Here is a 15,019-nt window from a genome sequence, read left to right as displayed (position 1 = left end):
TTCCAACAGAGATAAGTAATTTAGTTATTAATTAACTAATTCTAAATTCACTGAATGCTTATGTTAATTAACTACATTGTTTTTAGACTCAAGTATATTCCTACAAATGTTAAGTTTACTAGTCTTGGAATGGGCCTGTTTTCATTGATACCTGTATACATATGGGGTTAGAGTTGTGTGTAGGGAACATATAAATACTCTGTTGGTCATAGTGTCACTAATGAAATAGACTGACCATTTATATATATGGACACACATATACATATATGAGAAATTTTATCTGCTTATATACATTTATGAGAGTCCTGGTGTGGTGCTGTGGGTTAAGGAGTTGGACTGCAGATTTGGTTTGAATCACAAGGTCGGCCATTTAAGCTCACCAGCCGCTCCTCAGAAACCCTATACAGGGTCGCTATGGGTCAGAACCAACTTGAAAGCACTTAACAACAACAACTACACTTACATTTTCTCATCTATTTGATTGACAGTTAGACAATGAACAACTAGAGTAATGGAAATACAAATAAAAATCATTTTCTTACTGAAAAAAATAATAAAAGCATCTATATAGGTGACACTGTAGGATAAACACTGGACTATTAACCGCAGAGTTGGAGGTTCAAACCCACAAGCCACTCCTTGAAAACCCTATACAGGCCACTATGAGTCAGAATCAACTCCACAACACTGAACAAAAACAACAATACAAATCCTTATTTTACCCACTAATTTTCATACATATGATTATATGATTCCAAACAGGTTTCACAGGAGCTTTCGTACTACAACAGATGAAGCAGAAAGGCCTGCCAATCTACTTCAGAAAATCTGTGAAAAACCACACAGATTACAACAGTCTGATCCAAAACCACTCATGGGATGAGCGGGAACAGCAATATTTCATTTGTGTTATGCACAGGGTCACCGTGAGTCAGGATCAACTCAACATCAGCTAATAACAACCACTTTATAAATCGAATGTAGCTTTCTTCCAACCGAAGCAGACAAAGCCAGCTAAATTCCAACTCAATTTGCCACTTCCCATGGACCCTCCCTTTGTGATGTGTCCCTGACCATGTTTCAAGAACTGACTTTGAAAATTGAAATCACTCAGGGGTATCCCTCTACCTTGTAAGTTTCTAAACTGGAGCTCCTCCAACCCACGGAATCTAATCTTCCTAAGTTTGGGTCCACAGAAACGCCCCTCACCAACATCTCTGCTGAGGCTCTCTACTCTCAACACCTCAGTCCTATGAGCAGATTTATGAGTAAACATGGTCCCATCTTACAAACACCCCCTGAAGAGCTGTTCTTTTCATTGTGGAAGAACCCGCAGAAATAAAATAATTCTCTTACAGCAATTCTCCTTGTCAATCCACTCAGTGCTGAGGATACCAAAAGAGCGGCAGGCCTCCCCATAGGCCGCCAGGGACCCGCACAACTGGAACTTCTTGTGGTTGTAGCAGCCATCCAAGTAACAGGACTCGTAGAACGGAAGTGGGTTGAGAAGCCCGTAGCAGGGCTGGAAGAAACCCTTCATGTCTGTGAGTTTCAGGCAGTAGCCATCACCCTGCATCTTCTGGATGTGCACGTTGTCACACATGGCCGCATATTGTGAAAACTGCAGCTCGTTGCAGCTGGGGGCAAGAGGTGTGGTCAGCAAAACAACACACTGAGATCTTTGCGATCCAGCACTGAGGAGTAGAGGAAAGCCTGTCTTCTCCTGAGTTACTTCTCCATCCCAACCCAAGTGGACAACTGGTCAAGGCTTCTCAGCCTAGGCACACTCTTCTTTTCATTGAGGGTTAGGTGACGTGAAAGTTTAAAGTCATACCATCCAAACCCAGCTCCTTCCTCTGCAACTTAAAGAATTACTGGGCCCTCTGATTTGTGTCATCTAAACTCCAAAGTTGTTTGGTCAAACTCTTGGCAGGGAGAAGGGCAATATTCTGAACAGTGCATTCCTTACTAACAACTCCCATGCATTTGGTGGGATTTGGGCCACCGAGCCTAGTGACATGAATGACTTGTATACCCTTACCTCTTCTGCATGCCATTGGTTTTCCAGCTCTGGGCCAGCACCACACTGCTCACCACCGGCTTCCCCCGCAAGGTCACATAGTCATCAGTCAAGTCCCCATTGAAGTTGCCACAGAGGCCGCATACTTTGTTCTGCAGCCTCTCACTAATGCTGATTTTAATTACATTGAAACCATTGTAGTAGATCTGGATGTCAGGGCTGGTATCGATCACCAGAAACCCCTCACTGCTGTAGATTTTGGTGGCCAAGCCAGTTATAAATGGAACACTCACTTGTGTGCCATTCACCTATTGGGGGGAAAAAGAAAGGAAGTAAATTACTCTACGGCAGGGTAGCAGCAAACTTTTTCTGTAAAGATCCTGAGTAAACATTTGTGGCTTTGCGGGTCACGTGATCTGTTGTAACTACTCAGCTCTGTCCTTGTAGCAAGAAAGCAGCCATCGACAATAGGAAAATAAATGAGTGTGGCTGTCTTCCAGTGAAGCTTTATATACAAAAACAGGCAGTCAGCGGATTTGACTGCAGGCTGTAGTTTGTCGACCCTTGCCCTAGAGTATAAGAGCAGTCACTTGTCTTACTGTCCACAGTTCCTCTGAAGCAAGCAAAAGATGGAAGCAGAATGCATGGGGAGAAATTAAGAAAAGTATAACCCACAATGAATGACAGGATTTTTGTGTAAAACTTTCCCAGGATAAATCTGTTACCAAAAATGAAATCCCAATCTTGTGCTAAGGAGCCTAGCACAGTAGAAAATGAATCCAGGGATCACTGCCATGTTTATTGTTTTCTTGCTTATTACATTCAAACCAGAAGTACCCCACCCCAGAGGTCCTATAGGCAAAAAGAATTTTCTACATTTGTCATTTCCCTGCTTTGTACTGTTTTCTTTTCTTAGCTCTTGGGAAAGAATATAACATGCTTTTCCTGTACTTACAAAATAGATTTTTTTCCCCCAGGCTATTAGTTACTTTTGATCCTTATAAGAAAGGAGAAACCCTTTTGCAAAATATGATTTTGCTTAGCTTGGGGTATGTGATTCAGCAACAACATCAGCTTTCCTCTTTCAGGCAAGTGTTTTACCTTGGAGCTCCTAGACTCTGGGCTCAGGTAGTTGTGTCTATGTGGATCCACTGGCAAAAGGAAGTGGAATGTCAAAAACAACACCAGCGTTCATTGAAATTAAAAACAAGTATTTAAATCCAAATTCTTCCTTTTAAGTTTGCAAAAATACTGCCAGTGTTTTTCCTAACACCGGAGACTAAGCTGTTTGATGATTCTCAAATATACATTCAGTGACTGATTAGCTGAGCCAATGGTGGGAAGCAGATACACACAATAATATCAATTCCAAAAAAAGTCTGTAGATATGTCCTTGGTCTAATGTCTCTCCCTATCTGTGCTCACAGCGTTGGGGACCTGCTCTGAGCAATGTGCTTTAATCAAAGAGCTCTGCGCCATGGCCCATAGTGCATCAGAGCAAAGGATCTTTTAAATGGAAGAGGGTAGGAATCCAAGTCGAAGAGCCATGTCAGTTCTAGTGGGTGAATCTTACAATTGTACATTTTGAATGTAAACATATAAGATTCACAACCACCACCCATTTGTCAGTTTGTTGTACTGTGGTGGCCTACGTATTGCTGTGATGCTTGGAGCTATGCCACCAGTATTTTAAATACCAGCAGGGTCACTCATGAGGGACAGGTTTCAATGGAGCTTCCTGACTAAGACTAGAAAGCAGAATGCCTGGTAATCTACTTCCAAAAATTAGCCAATGAAACCCCTCCGGATCACAACAGAATATTACCCAATATTGTGTTAGAAGAGGAGTCCTTAGGTTGGAAGGTACTCAAAACACTTAGTGGTTACAACACTGGACTTGAGCAGGTCACGGTTCATGGGGACAGCACAGGACTGGGTCACCATGCATCAGAGCCAACGTGATGACAGCTAACAACAACAGCAAGATTCACAAGAAACCAAATAGTGATACAAACTGGGCAACAGGCCTATGGAACAGCAGATCTGAGAGAAATTCACCATATCAGTCTCTTGTTGTCTCATATCAGTCTCATATAAGTCCATTACGGGGCCTTCTGATAGTAGAGAATGCTCCATTTATAGGCAAATTCTTGCATTCTCTTAGCTGGCAGAAAGGTAAATGCAGCAGGAAAGCATGGCAGAGGATGAAGGGGCAGGCCTTCAGTACAGGAGAGCAGAACTAAGAATGTTGTTAGAGGTTCTTAAAATAGTGAACAAAAAAAAAAGATGCATTTTGTAAATGAATCCAGAGTAAAAGCTGGTTTATTTACCAATTGACCATGGAAACTCCATTCTAAGTATGGCCTGACAGTTTGTAAATTTACTGCCAGGACTTGGACATTGGCTACCCAAAATGAAGGGGGTGGTGGTGCTACAAAGGCAAGAAGTGACTGGCTTATAAGCTTTCAAGCTATAAGCCAGAGCCAGGGGGCATGGAAGAAGGCAGAATCTCCAGTGAGTACTATCCAATCTGTCTAGGCAGAGCTGATGAAATGAAATGCAGATGGGTCTCTTGTGATACAATAGTGAATAATTGTTATCAGGACTGATTGTGAGGGTTGGAAATGTAAAGGTAGATGTTTTATAGCAAGGAAGGGAGTGATTAACTTTCCAGTCTAGGATCAGAGGTCCCTAGGACCATCAATGGAGAAGAGCCAAGAGCGGGACCCTACCCAGAGAAGCAGCAATACCTGAGATGGAGGCAGAGACGATGACGTGGAGCGATGGAGCAGGTGGGGACTTTAGATCCAGTGAGGGAGAGCAACTGTGTGCTGAAGACTGGGGGGTGGGGGGGTAGTGTAGGGGGCAGGCTTGCAGGGTATACCCTTTGGTTGGTTGATGATGCATGGAGGGGATTGTAACCATGGCAATGAAATGATATACGATAGAATAAATGTAAAACTAATGTTCTCCCATGTAAACTATCATATAATTCACAATAAAACATTTTAAAAAAACCATAAACGTTTACTGCCAGGCCTTGGGAATCATCAGCAAGGACTAAATGGGCCGTTCCTACTCTTGTAAGACTTGTTAAACTTTCATTCTTTAAAATATGATCACTTGTGTTGATACGGATGGGCAACTTAGACATTGGCTACCTAAAATGGGGGGGCCTGTAAAGGCATGAAGTGATTGGCTTACAAGTTTTCAAGAGGGAGTTTAGATTCAGCGTGCACAGGGGTGGGTAGAATCCTGACAGTGATTTTCATCCTGTCTAGACAGGTCTGGTGAAAGGAGATGGGGACAAGGCTATCATGATTCAATAGTGGGTACTTGTTATCATGACTAATTGCGATTGTCGCAACTGTTGTTGTTGTTGTCTGCCGTGGAGTCGATTCTGACTCATAGTGACCCTGTACAGGGTTTCCGAGGCTGTAAATCTTTACGGCAGCAGAAAGCCACATCTTTCTCCTGTGGAACAGCTGGTAGTTTCAAACTGCTGACCTTGTGGTTCACAGCCCGATTAGTAACCACTACGCTGCCAGAGCTCCTTTGTCACACTGTAAAGGTAAGCATTTTGTAGCAAAAAAAGGGTGAGTGGTCCATTTTACAGTTCCGGAGTGGAGGACCCTGGGACCACCAAGGGAAGGAGAGCAAGAGCACAGTATGGGGGCCCTACCCAGAGAAGCGGGTACACCAGAGATTGAGGCAGAGATGATGACATAGAGAGCCAAAGCAGCTGAAGATTCTAGATTCATGACAGGAGAGGGGATGTCGACTGGCGGCTGGGGGGCAAGGTGTCCTCTTTGGCTGTTTGAGTAATTGTTTATTCCTGAGTGTTTTGGTGCACATCCAAAAAACAAAAACAAAACAAACCAGAGGGAATAGAAAGAAGCAAATACTGTTGAATGATGAAGTGTGCAGGGGATTGTAATCATTGCAATGAAAGAACTGATGTTCCCCCATGTATACTATCACTCCATTCTCAATAAAAACTCAAACAACAACAAAAAAAATGATCATTTGTGTGTGGCACATAATTTGGTTATCTGGGAAAGCCACAAGGCACAGTCTACTAACCAGCCCTCCTTACGGGCACGTGTCTTAGACTGGGCTTGGTGGGGGGCAGACTCAAGGATAGGTTTGTTACCTTGACAGTGTTCCGGTCGTTGATCAGGATCTGTTCTTCGTTGATGTAGAAATAGATGGGTGAAATGATGGTGAGGTTGGGGGACGACCACTTGTCGAAGTTGATGATGAGCTGGAAGGAGATGTCCGGCAGTTTCTGGCAGATGGTGGAGAGCACGAAGGCGCAGTTGGCGGGGAAGCGGAGAAAGGCGCCATCGAAGGTGCGGAAGACGCCACCGCCAGCTGCCAGGCAATAGGAGGTCTTAGTGCTGAAGCAGCCGCGCACACCGTTTCGCAGAGCGCATTCTTCATCCGATTTACATTGACGCGGGTCGCACTGGATCAGGTTGCGACGGAAACAACGACAGCGCCGCGTGCAGTCGCTGTTCCAGAACAGCTGTTTGGGCTGAAAGAGAGGCACTAGTTTGCATGAAACTCAGGCGGTGATCAAGCGTGGAGACCCAAAGCCCGATCCATCTGAGCTAACTTGTCTTTAATGGGGCTGGAAGTTGCAATAGAGAGCAGGTAGGGAGGCCACTTCCATTCAGTTCCATGCAACTCAGACGCCAAACAATATGCAATTTCGACTTCAATGGTTTCAATCATGGACTCAGAAATCTTTATGGTTGGGCTGGATATATAATCACTGTCAACCTGAATGTGCAACTCTTAGAGGAACTAGGTGCAGAAAGAAAAGCATTGGAACAGCATTTTTACCAAGGGCTCACACTTCTCCAATTACCCGCTGGACTTCAAAGATTACATTTAAATTCACTCAAATCTTAAATATGTCAAAAGAAAGTGATAGCCCAAGTCTTGGTTATGGTTGTGTGCCATCAAGTTCGTTTGGATTCATAGCGACCCTTTATAGGGTTTCCGAGACTGTAAATCTTTATGGGAGCAGAAAACCTCATCTTTCTCCTTCAGAGTGACTGCTAGATTAAAACTGCTGAACTCGCAGTCCAGCTCGTAACCCACTACGCTAGCCCAACTCTTTGGATGAACCATTTGGACATTTCCCAATACTCACTATTCCAAATTGTCCCTTGTATCTAGTGTATTTTGGTTGCAAGTGCATCCATTTCTATGTGTCCTGAACATGAGAGGCTTAGAGAACAGTGAGGGAAGCTTTAGGATCAGTCAGCTGGGGTTTCAACCCCCGCCTGGCCACCCTGGGGAGTGATCTTGAAAGATGCTACTTACCCTTCTATTGTGTCTGTTTGCTTATCTATCAATTGAAATCAATAATGTCTTTCAGGGCAGCCACAAATATTAAATAAGAGGAGTAAAGCACACTTTTTTTGCATAGAGTGGGCACTCAATAAATAGTTGTTACTGGTGTTGTTCTGATTCATGGAGACCCTGTATCGAGTTTCCAAGGATGGAAACTGATGGATTTGAACCAGCAATCTTATGGCTAGTAGTCCAGTGCTTATTTTATGATGCCACACCAGAACTAATTGTTGCTAGCTACTATCAAGTCAGGTACATGGGACACCAGCAGACGGGGTCTGATTTGATGGTAAGTGAGTGAGCTTCCCAAATCAGCCGACAAAATCCTGTGGGAATTGAACCTTTGTGATCCATAGGATTCCATGGGCTGATTTGGGAAGCTCTGTCTTAGTCTGAAAGCTCCAATCAAATCTGTTCAATACCATAGCAACATGTAAGCCTCCACTGACAGATGGGCAGTGCTGTGCTTGAGGTACATTAGCCAGGCATTGAACACAGGTCTCCCCGATGGAAGGTGAGGGTTCTACCACTGAGTCCCCAGCTGCTGTTATTATTATAGAATAACCACGTGTCCTCTTTCAGATGGTGGAGTCATAATAAAAAACACCTATTGTTGATAAGTTCCATTGAGTTAGTTTCGACCCATAGTGACACTGAATAGGGTTTCCAAGGAATAGCCAGTGAGCTTGAACCATCGACCTTGCGGGTCAAACTGACTTTGTAGTTCAGTCAGTGCGTTAGCCCACAGCACCACACCAGGACTCCAAAAACTACCTAGAGTATCCTCAATTCTAGTTGTTATTAAGTCATCTTCCACTCATGGTGAACCCCATGTGTGTCAGAGTAGAGCTGTGCTCCACAGGATATTTGCTCAATAGCTGATTTGGGGAAGTAGATTGCCTGGACCGTCTTTTAAGGTGCCTTTGGGTGAACTAAAACTGACTGTTAAATTCTCAGTTAGCACTTGAGCACCTTAGCTGTTCACACCATCTGGAGACTCCTATCCTCAATTGGTGACACTTATTATTTCCGACTCCTTCCCAAATAGACAACAATCTACAGACCTTTCAGTTGCTCTAGACCAAGAATTCCAGGAAACTGATCATCATGGTCCAATTGGGGTATGATCCTAACAAGTAGATCATATTTCAGGAATACACTCACTGCATTAATTCAGTTGAACAAAACACTTTCTGGAAAAAGCATTTTAATGACACAAAAGATGTACTACTTCCATCTGATCACTGTTTTCTGTTATAACTGTAGCCTTTTCAAAACCCTGGATATCAAGTACAAACACGACTCACATATAAGGGTAAAGAGATAAAGGGGTAGTCGGGGAACTCCCAGGAAATGTTTCCTCTACCCAGAACACTGTAAGATGCCACTGCTGATTCTTTTTGGCTAAAGTAAGGTGCTTCCTGGAACTAAGTCGTCTTTCTTTCCAGACCTATAACATATTCTAGGTGCCAGCAGCCTCACAAATTGACTTCATTCCTCTTATCAGATTTACAGAATAATTGAGTCGATGGTCTGGCCTCTCTCTGATAAGAAGTCAGACGTTACATCGGTGGAAAGAGAAAAATAACCAGATGTATGTGGATATGATCCAGGGTAAATAACTCGTCTCACAGGAGAACTTGATCATGAAACTGGCTTCACAGTAAAGTGACTTGCCCAATGCCACTTTCTTTGCCTTAATTAGACATGACAGCGGCAGCTGGGTGATTATCCTACGTGCTAATGGCTAGATGTGTTCTCTCTTTTGATTCAAAGAAATTCATTGTGTAAACAAGCCCCCAAGCTTGTTTGAATTGTGGCAAGTGGATTATTTGTTCTGTGAGTTTGCTACTTCCTAGATATAAGCTGTTGTTAAGACCCACTGAGTTTCTGATGAAAACGGGGGTAATAATGTTTATAGTACTAATAGCTGCTGAAAGCAGTAGTATACCTTTTCTGAGAGTTACAAGGGGCTTTATATGCATCATTTCATTAACACGACTAGATTTTTTCTTTTGCCAAATGCTTATCAAGAGACAAACAAGTACAAAACGATAATAAAAACACCACTGCCATGGAGTCAATTCTGACTTTTGGCAACCCGATGTGCTACAGAGTAGAACTTCTCCATAAAGTTTTCTTGGTTGTAATATTCTCAGAAACAGATCTCCAGGTCTTTCTGCAGCATCACTGGGTGTGTTCAAACTGACAACTTTTAGTTTAGTTGTTGCTGTTGCTAGGTGTTGTCTAGTCAGTATTGGCTCATGGCGACTCTGAATAGGGTTTCCAAGAAGCAGTTTGTGGGTTTGAATGGCCAACCTTATGGTTAGTAGTCCACTGATTATCCTAGAGTGCCACACCAGGACTCCTTTAGGCTAGTTGTTATTGTTAAGTGCTGTGAGTTGGTTCCGACGCATAGTGACCCTATATAGGATTTCTGAGGAGTAGCTCCTGGTGGGTTTGAACCATTGATGTTTCAGTTCAAACAAACCTTGCAGTCCAGTGCTTACATGGTGCAAACCATTTATGGAACAATAAAACACATATAGACACACACATACACACAAAACAAGGCCCAATGCTGTCTAACTGATTCTGACTTGGTCACTCCAAATGACCGTGGAGAAGTGCCCCCATAGTTTTGAAAGGCTATAATCTTTATGGAAGCAGACTGCCACATCTTTCTCCCTCAGAGCTGCTGATGGATTCAAACCGCCAACCTTATGGTTAGCAGCCAAGCACTAAAGAACTGCACCAATACCAGCTACCAATTAATTGAGTAACTACTATGTGTAGCCACTCCTCGCAAACCCCATGCAGGGTCTCTGTGAGTCGGAACTGACTCAATGATACTTAATAACTACATACAGAAGGAGCCCTTGTGGCACTGCAGGATAAGCACTGGACTGCTGCTAACCACAAGGTGGGTGGTTCAAACCCACTAGCCAATCTGCTGACTGTCTACTCTCAAAAAGATTTTGAGTATCAGAAAACCCCATCTAGATCACTATGAGTCAAAATCAACTCGATGGCATTTGTTTTTTTGTGACATAGTAGGATAAGCATTGTACTGCTAAGTCATAAGGATGGCAGTTCAAACCCACCAGCCACTCCTTGGAAAACCCTACACAGGGTGGCTATGAATCAGAATCAACTCAACGGCATTTAACAATAACAACACAGGATCAACACTGGACTACAATTCAAACCCAACAGCCGTTCTTGAAATGCAGGGTCACTATGAGTTGGAACTGTCTTGAGGGTACACAACAACAACAACAATGTGCTGAAGGAATGTTGTTGGCACTGTGGATTAGGCACTTGGCTGCTAAGTGGTAAGGTCAGTAGTTTCAAACCACCAGAAGCTCTGAGGGAGAAAGATGAGGCTGTGGGTTTGGTTTACTATGTGGAGCATACTAAGATGGGTATGTGGCATAGATTACTTATACACCAACCCTATCAAGTAGTATTACAGAAAAAGTAATACTGAAACCAAGAGAAATGAGACAATTTACTCAATGTCACAGCACCAGTATAGCGAGGATCAAACCCAGGTCTCATTCTGGGTTTGAACCATGCTAACACTCAGGCCCTCCGATGGAGGTGGGTGTCACATTTGATAGCTGGACACATTTTGGTAAGTCTCTGGTCAGGGAGCAGAATCAGGACGAGTGCTTTCTCATTTCCGAGGCTGATTATCTCTCTTCCTAAACTATGAGAATTTAATTTTTTTTTCTCCCAGATTCTCTGCCCTTCCTTGCAAATAATCCATTTTTAAGAATTGACTTCCAAACCCACTTCTTCCAAGAAGGCTTCTTGGATTAATTCCACAATTTTACTCTACTTCCTCCCTGTTATTCTTACAAAAATTTAAAAACACTTTCCACTGGAAATGAAACGGAGGCTAACTTCCACCTTCATTTCCCTTTATGTATCCTCCGAGTCAAGGCAACTTGGTTGCTCTAGAAAACATCAATGCACATTATTTATTTGTGTCTAGTTTATTTCTACCTCAGATACTTCAATTAGACTTGAAAAAAAAAATCACTGGTATTCTGTTTTTCATTTAAGATTGATCATCTCTGTAGGCTATTATTTTTCACTTGTTGTTATGTTATTTAGTAAATGTTCTTTTGTTCTTTAAAATGCATAGCTTCTTTTCGCCTTCTCTCTACAAACAGATTTTTAAGTTCCTTAAGGCAGGGTAACTTCTTTTTCATCCTTCCACAATACCACGGCATAGTGGATTGCAAGTAACAAATGCTCGATATTTGTAGTTGTTAACTGTCTATTCACCAACATCAGACTTTGATATCATTTAAGCAGACACTGGGCTTGAATAAGAGCCATGGACTAGATGCCTTCTTCAAGGAAGGCCTTGTCTAGTTTAGTATTATGGCACATAAAGAAAGATTACAAAGTCCATAAGTAAAATGATTTAGTGCATGAATATGTTTCATAGTTGAGAAATCGACAAAGGGCAGCTTCACCAGCTAGCTCTATGTTTAAGTCCCCATAGAGTGGGAGGCACGGTGCAAGATATGGGGCACAGCATTAAGCTATCCAGACAGAACTCACTAGGGACAATACCAGAATGACAAATGGCAAGTGCAGAGATGGCAGCCTTAGCTCACTCTCACAGAGCCTCAATCGCCAGGAGAGGAAAAGTCATTCTTCTCAGCCTCAAGCTCCATATTTTCCAGTTAAGAGTGTCCTTAGCTAAGACAGCTAAAACTGTCAGATTCACAGCCACCATGTTTTCAAACAATAGCCATACCAGAAGCTTTCAAGCTCGGATTTATCATAAAAGTTGGAAGAGTCCAGACTCTAAGAGAAGACAAATGGTGCCTCAGTGGTAGAATTCCCACCTGTCATGAGGGAGACCCAGTTCGATTCCTTCACAATGTACCTCATGTACAGCCCCTACCTACCTGCCAGTGAAGGCTATGGTGCTTAATAGGTTTCAGTAGAATTACCATACTAAGACGGTATAGGAAGAAATTCCTGACAATCAGCCAATAGAAACCCTAGGAGTCCCCATGCATCCAATCATGAGGATAGCCCAGGACCAGGCAGTGCTTCATTTGGATGTGCATGGGGTCACCTAGAGTTAGGGGCAGGCTGGACAGCAGCTAACCACAAAGCCTCTAGAGAAAAGCATGGCAGAGAGATGAACGCACTGTGAACAAGAGACAGCTACCCTGAGACCTTGCAGATGCCTGGAGGGAAAAGGCTAGACCCCAGGTTTTTCCAAATCTAGAATGCACTGACCAACAACCTCATCTGATCTTGACTTGGTTTTCTTGCCCCTGCTCCACTTCCTTGCAAACAAGTACCACAACTTTCATGATGAAGTGGAAATATTTATCCGTACTGACCAATTTCTCTGTGTTGGAGAGACATGGTGACTGGCCTGGAGGAAATGCATACCTCGTAATATTTGCCATCTGAGTAGCAGCCGCAGCTGTGGGGCAGGATACAGCTCTTGCCGTTCAGGACATAACCTGAGTCACACTGACAGCCCTCCACACAGTAGTGGTTGCAGTCGCTCTTCAGGCGGATGGCGGCACAGCGGGGCTGACAGACACTCACACAGCTTTCGTAATGGCTGTTGGGAGGGCAGGTGACAGCTGGAACAGAAGAGAAAAATCAAGACTTGCACAATCACAAGTCACTGTAAATGATTTTCTCCTGGTCATTGCTCAGCCACTCGGAGATACAGATGTGTGTGTGTGTGAGTGTGTGGGTAGGGGGAGTTTCCTACCCTTTCTACTTGCAGGAAAGGAACCCTGGTAGCGTAGTGGATTATAAGCTGAGCTGCTAACTTCAAGGTTAGTAGTTTGAATTTACCAGTGGCTCCATGGGAGAAAGATGAGGCTTTCTGCTCCTGTAGAGATTTACAGCCTCAGAAACCCTATACAGGGTCTATGAGATGGAACTGATTTGGTGGCACACAACCAACTGCATGTGGAAGTGTGGTGGCTATAGAGAATAAGCACTGAGCTGAGAATCACAAAGTCAGCTGTTCAAACCCATCAACCACTCTGTGGGAGAAAGATGCGGCTTTCTGTTTATATAACAGTTTGTAGCCTTGGGAACTTTATACAGGGTCATTATAAGTTGGAACCATCTCGAAGGCACTTAACAACCATACCTGTGGAAATGAGCCCTGGTGGCACAAGGGGTTAAGATGTGGGCTCCTAACCTCAAGGTCAGTGGTTCAAACCCACTACGGAAGAAAGATGAGGCTTTCTGCTCCCATAAAGATTTACAGTCTCAGAAACTCTAAGAAGCAGTTCTACTCTGATCTATAGAGTTGTTATGAGTTGATTTGATGACCGTGAGTATGAAAGAGGAGTGAGTCCCTAGGCTAACATGCTTGGTTGTAAACCTAAAGGTTGGTAGTTAGAATCTACTCAGAGATGCCTTGGAAGAATGACCTGCCAATCTGCTTTTGAAATATCAGCCATTGAAAACCTTATGAAGCAGTTCTACTCTGACACACATGGGACCACCATGAGTTGAAATTGACTCAACTGTAACTTTTTTTCTTCTGCTGCATATGGAAAGCCTATATCTGACTTACTACTCTTCAACCAACAGACCAATGAGCAGAGTTTACTGGAGGCTCCAGATCATTTTTGTCATTTTGTGGGTGGTGCTTTTGACATCACAGAAGCCATGGGACTCAGGGGTCCACTGGTGATGAATGAGTGGCTTAGAAAAAGTTCTATAGACATTCTGATGTGAAGATGAGAAAGAGCTCTCATGGATTGGCGAATAAACAATTGAAAAGGTGGAGAGGACAAAGAAGGGATGAATGAGGAGGTACAAAATGTGTAAGGCCCTAAAGGGAAGGGTGAGTGTGCTAAGCCCCAAGAGACCATCAAGCGAAACGCCTACCTGAGATGGAGCGTCATGTTGTGAGGTGTGTATAAGGTACAGGAATAAGTGATTCCATTCTCCACTTGTTTTTTTTTAAAAACACAAATGGAAGCATAATATACACATTTTTCCTGCCTGTGGACTTTTCATGACAATATTTCTTTCATTTAGCCACAAATTATTATTTCTGCACTGGTGGTTTGGTCATTCGTTTTATGTGTGTATGATGATGTTGTAATGAACATTAGGTTTGTGCTCACATGAATAAATGAATCTGTAGGATAAATTCCAGAAGTAGAATTATTGGAACAAAGAGTATGTACATTTAAATTTTTGATAGATGCCACTGAATTGCCCTCTAAAGAAATGTCTCCTCCTACTAGGACAGAGGTCTTCCACATCCCCACTAATTATTTACCACCTAAACTTCTCACCTTTGCAAATATGACAAGAGAGCTGTGTTGTTACTTAGTTTGCATTTTTATGAGTTATAATTTATTTATACTAACTCATTTGTGTGTCTTTTTCTGTGAGCTGCCTTTAATGTCTTTGTGTAGTTTCCTATTGTTTGTTGGGGTTTTTCTTGTTAACTTACAAAGCTCCTTATCAATTTAAAATAGACCTTTTCTGTTATTTATGTTATAGAATGTGTATCATTTATCTTTTGACTTTGCTTCTGGGTTTTGATTATGTTTTTCCATGTAGAAATTTAAAATGTTAAAGTGGTGAAATTCATTATGTTTTTTATTT

At 42.8% G+C, this 15,019-nt stretch overlaps 1 protein-coding gene across 1 annotated transcript in view; it reads right to left on the bottom strand.

Moving 5' to 3' along the window:
• TECTA (tectorin alpha) overlaps positions 1-15,019 on the bottom strand; it is a 92,131-nt gene that overhangs the window by 18,132 nt on the left and 58,980 nt on the right. Inside the window, exons 12-15 of the mRNA XM_006833923.1 lie at positions 12,815-13,014; positions 6,174-6,557; positions 2,042-2,328; positions 1,357-1,679 (exon numbers count right to left, since the gene is read on the bottom strand). Of these exons, the coding sequence (XP_006833986.1) occupies positions 1,357-1,679; positions 2,042-2,328; positions 6,174-6,557; positions 12,815-13,014 (1,194 nt within the window). The remainder of the gene's footprint in view (positions 1-1,356; positions 1,680-2,041; positions 2,329-6,173; positions 6,558-12,814; positions 13,015-15,019) is intronic.

Source organism: Chrysochloris asiatica, unplaced genomic scaffold, assembly GCF_000296735.1.
Source record: "Chrysochloris asiatica unplaced genomic scaffold, ChrAsi1.0 scaffold00008, whole genome shotgun sequence".
Classification (NCBI taxonomy): domain Eukaryota; kingdom Metazoa; phylum Chordata; class Mammalia; order Afrosoricida; family Chrysochloridae; genus Chrysochloris; species Chrysochloris asiatica.
This window is presented reverse-complemented; position numbering and strand designations above follow the sequence as displayed.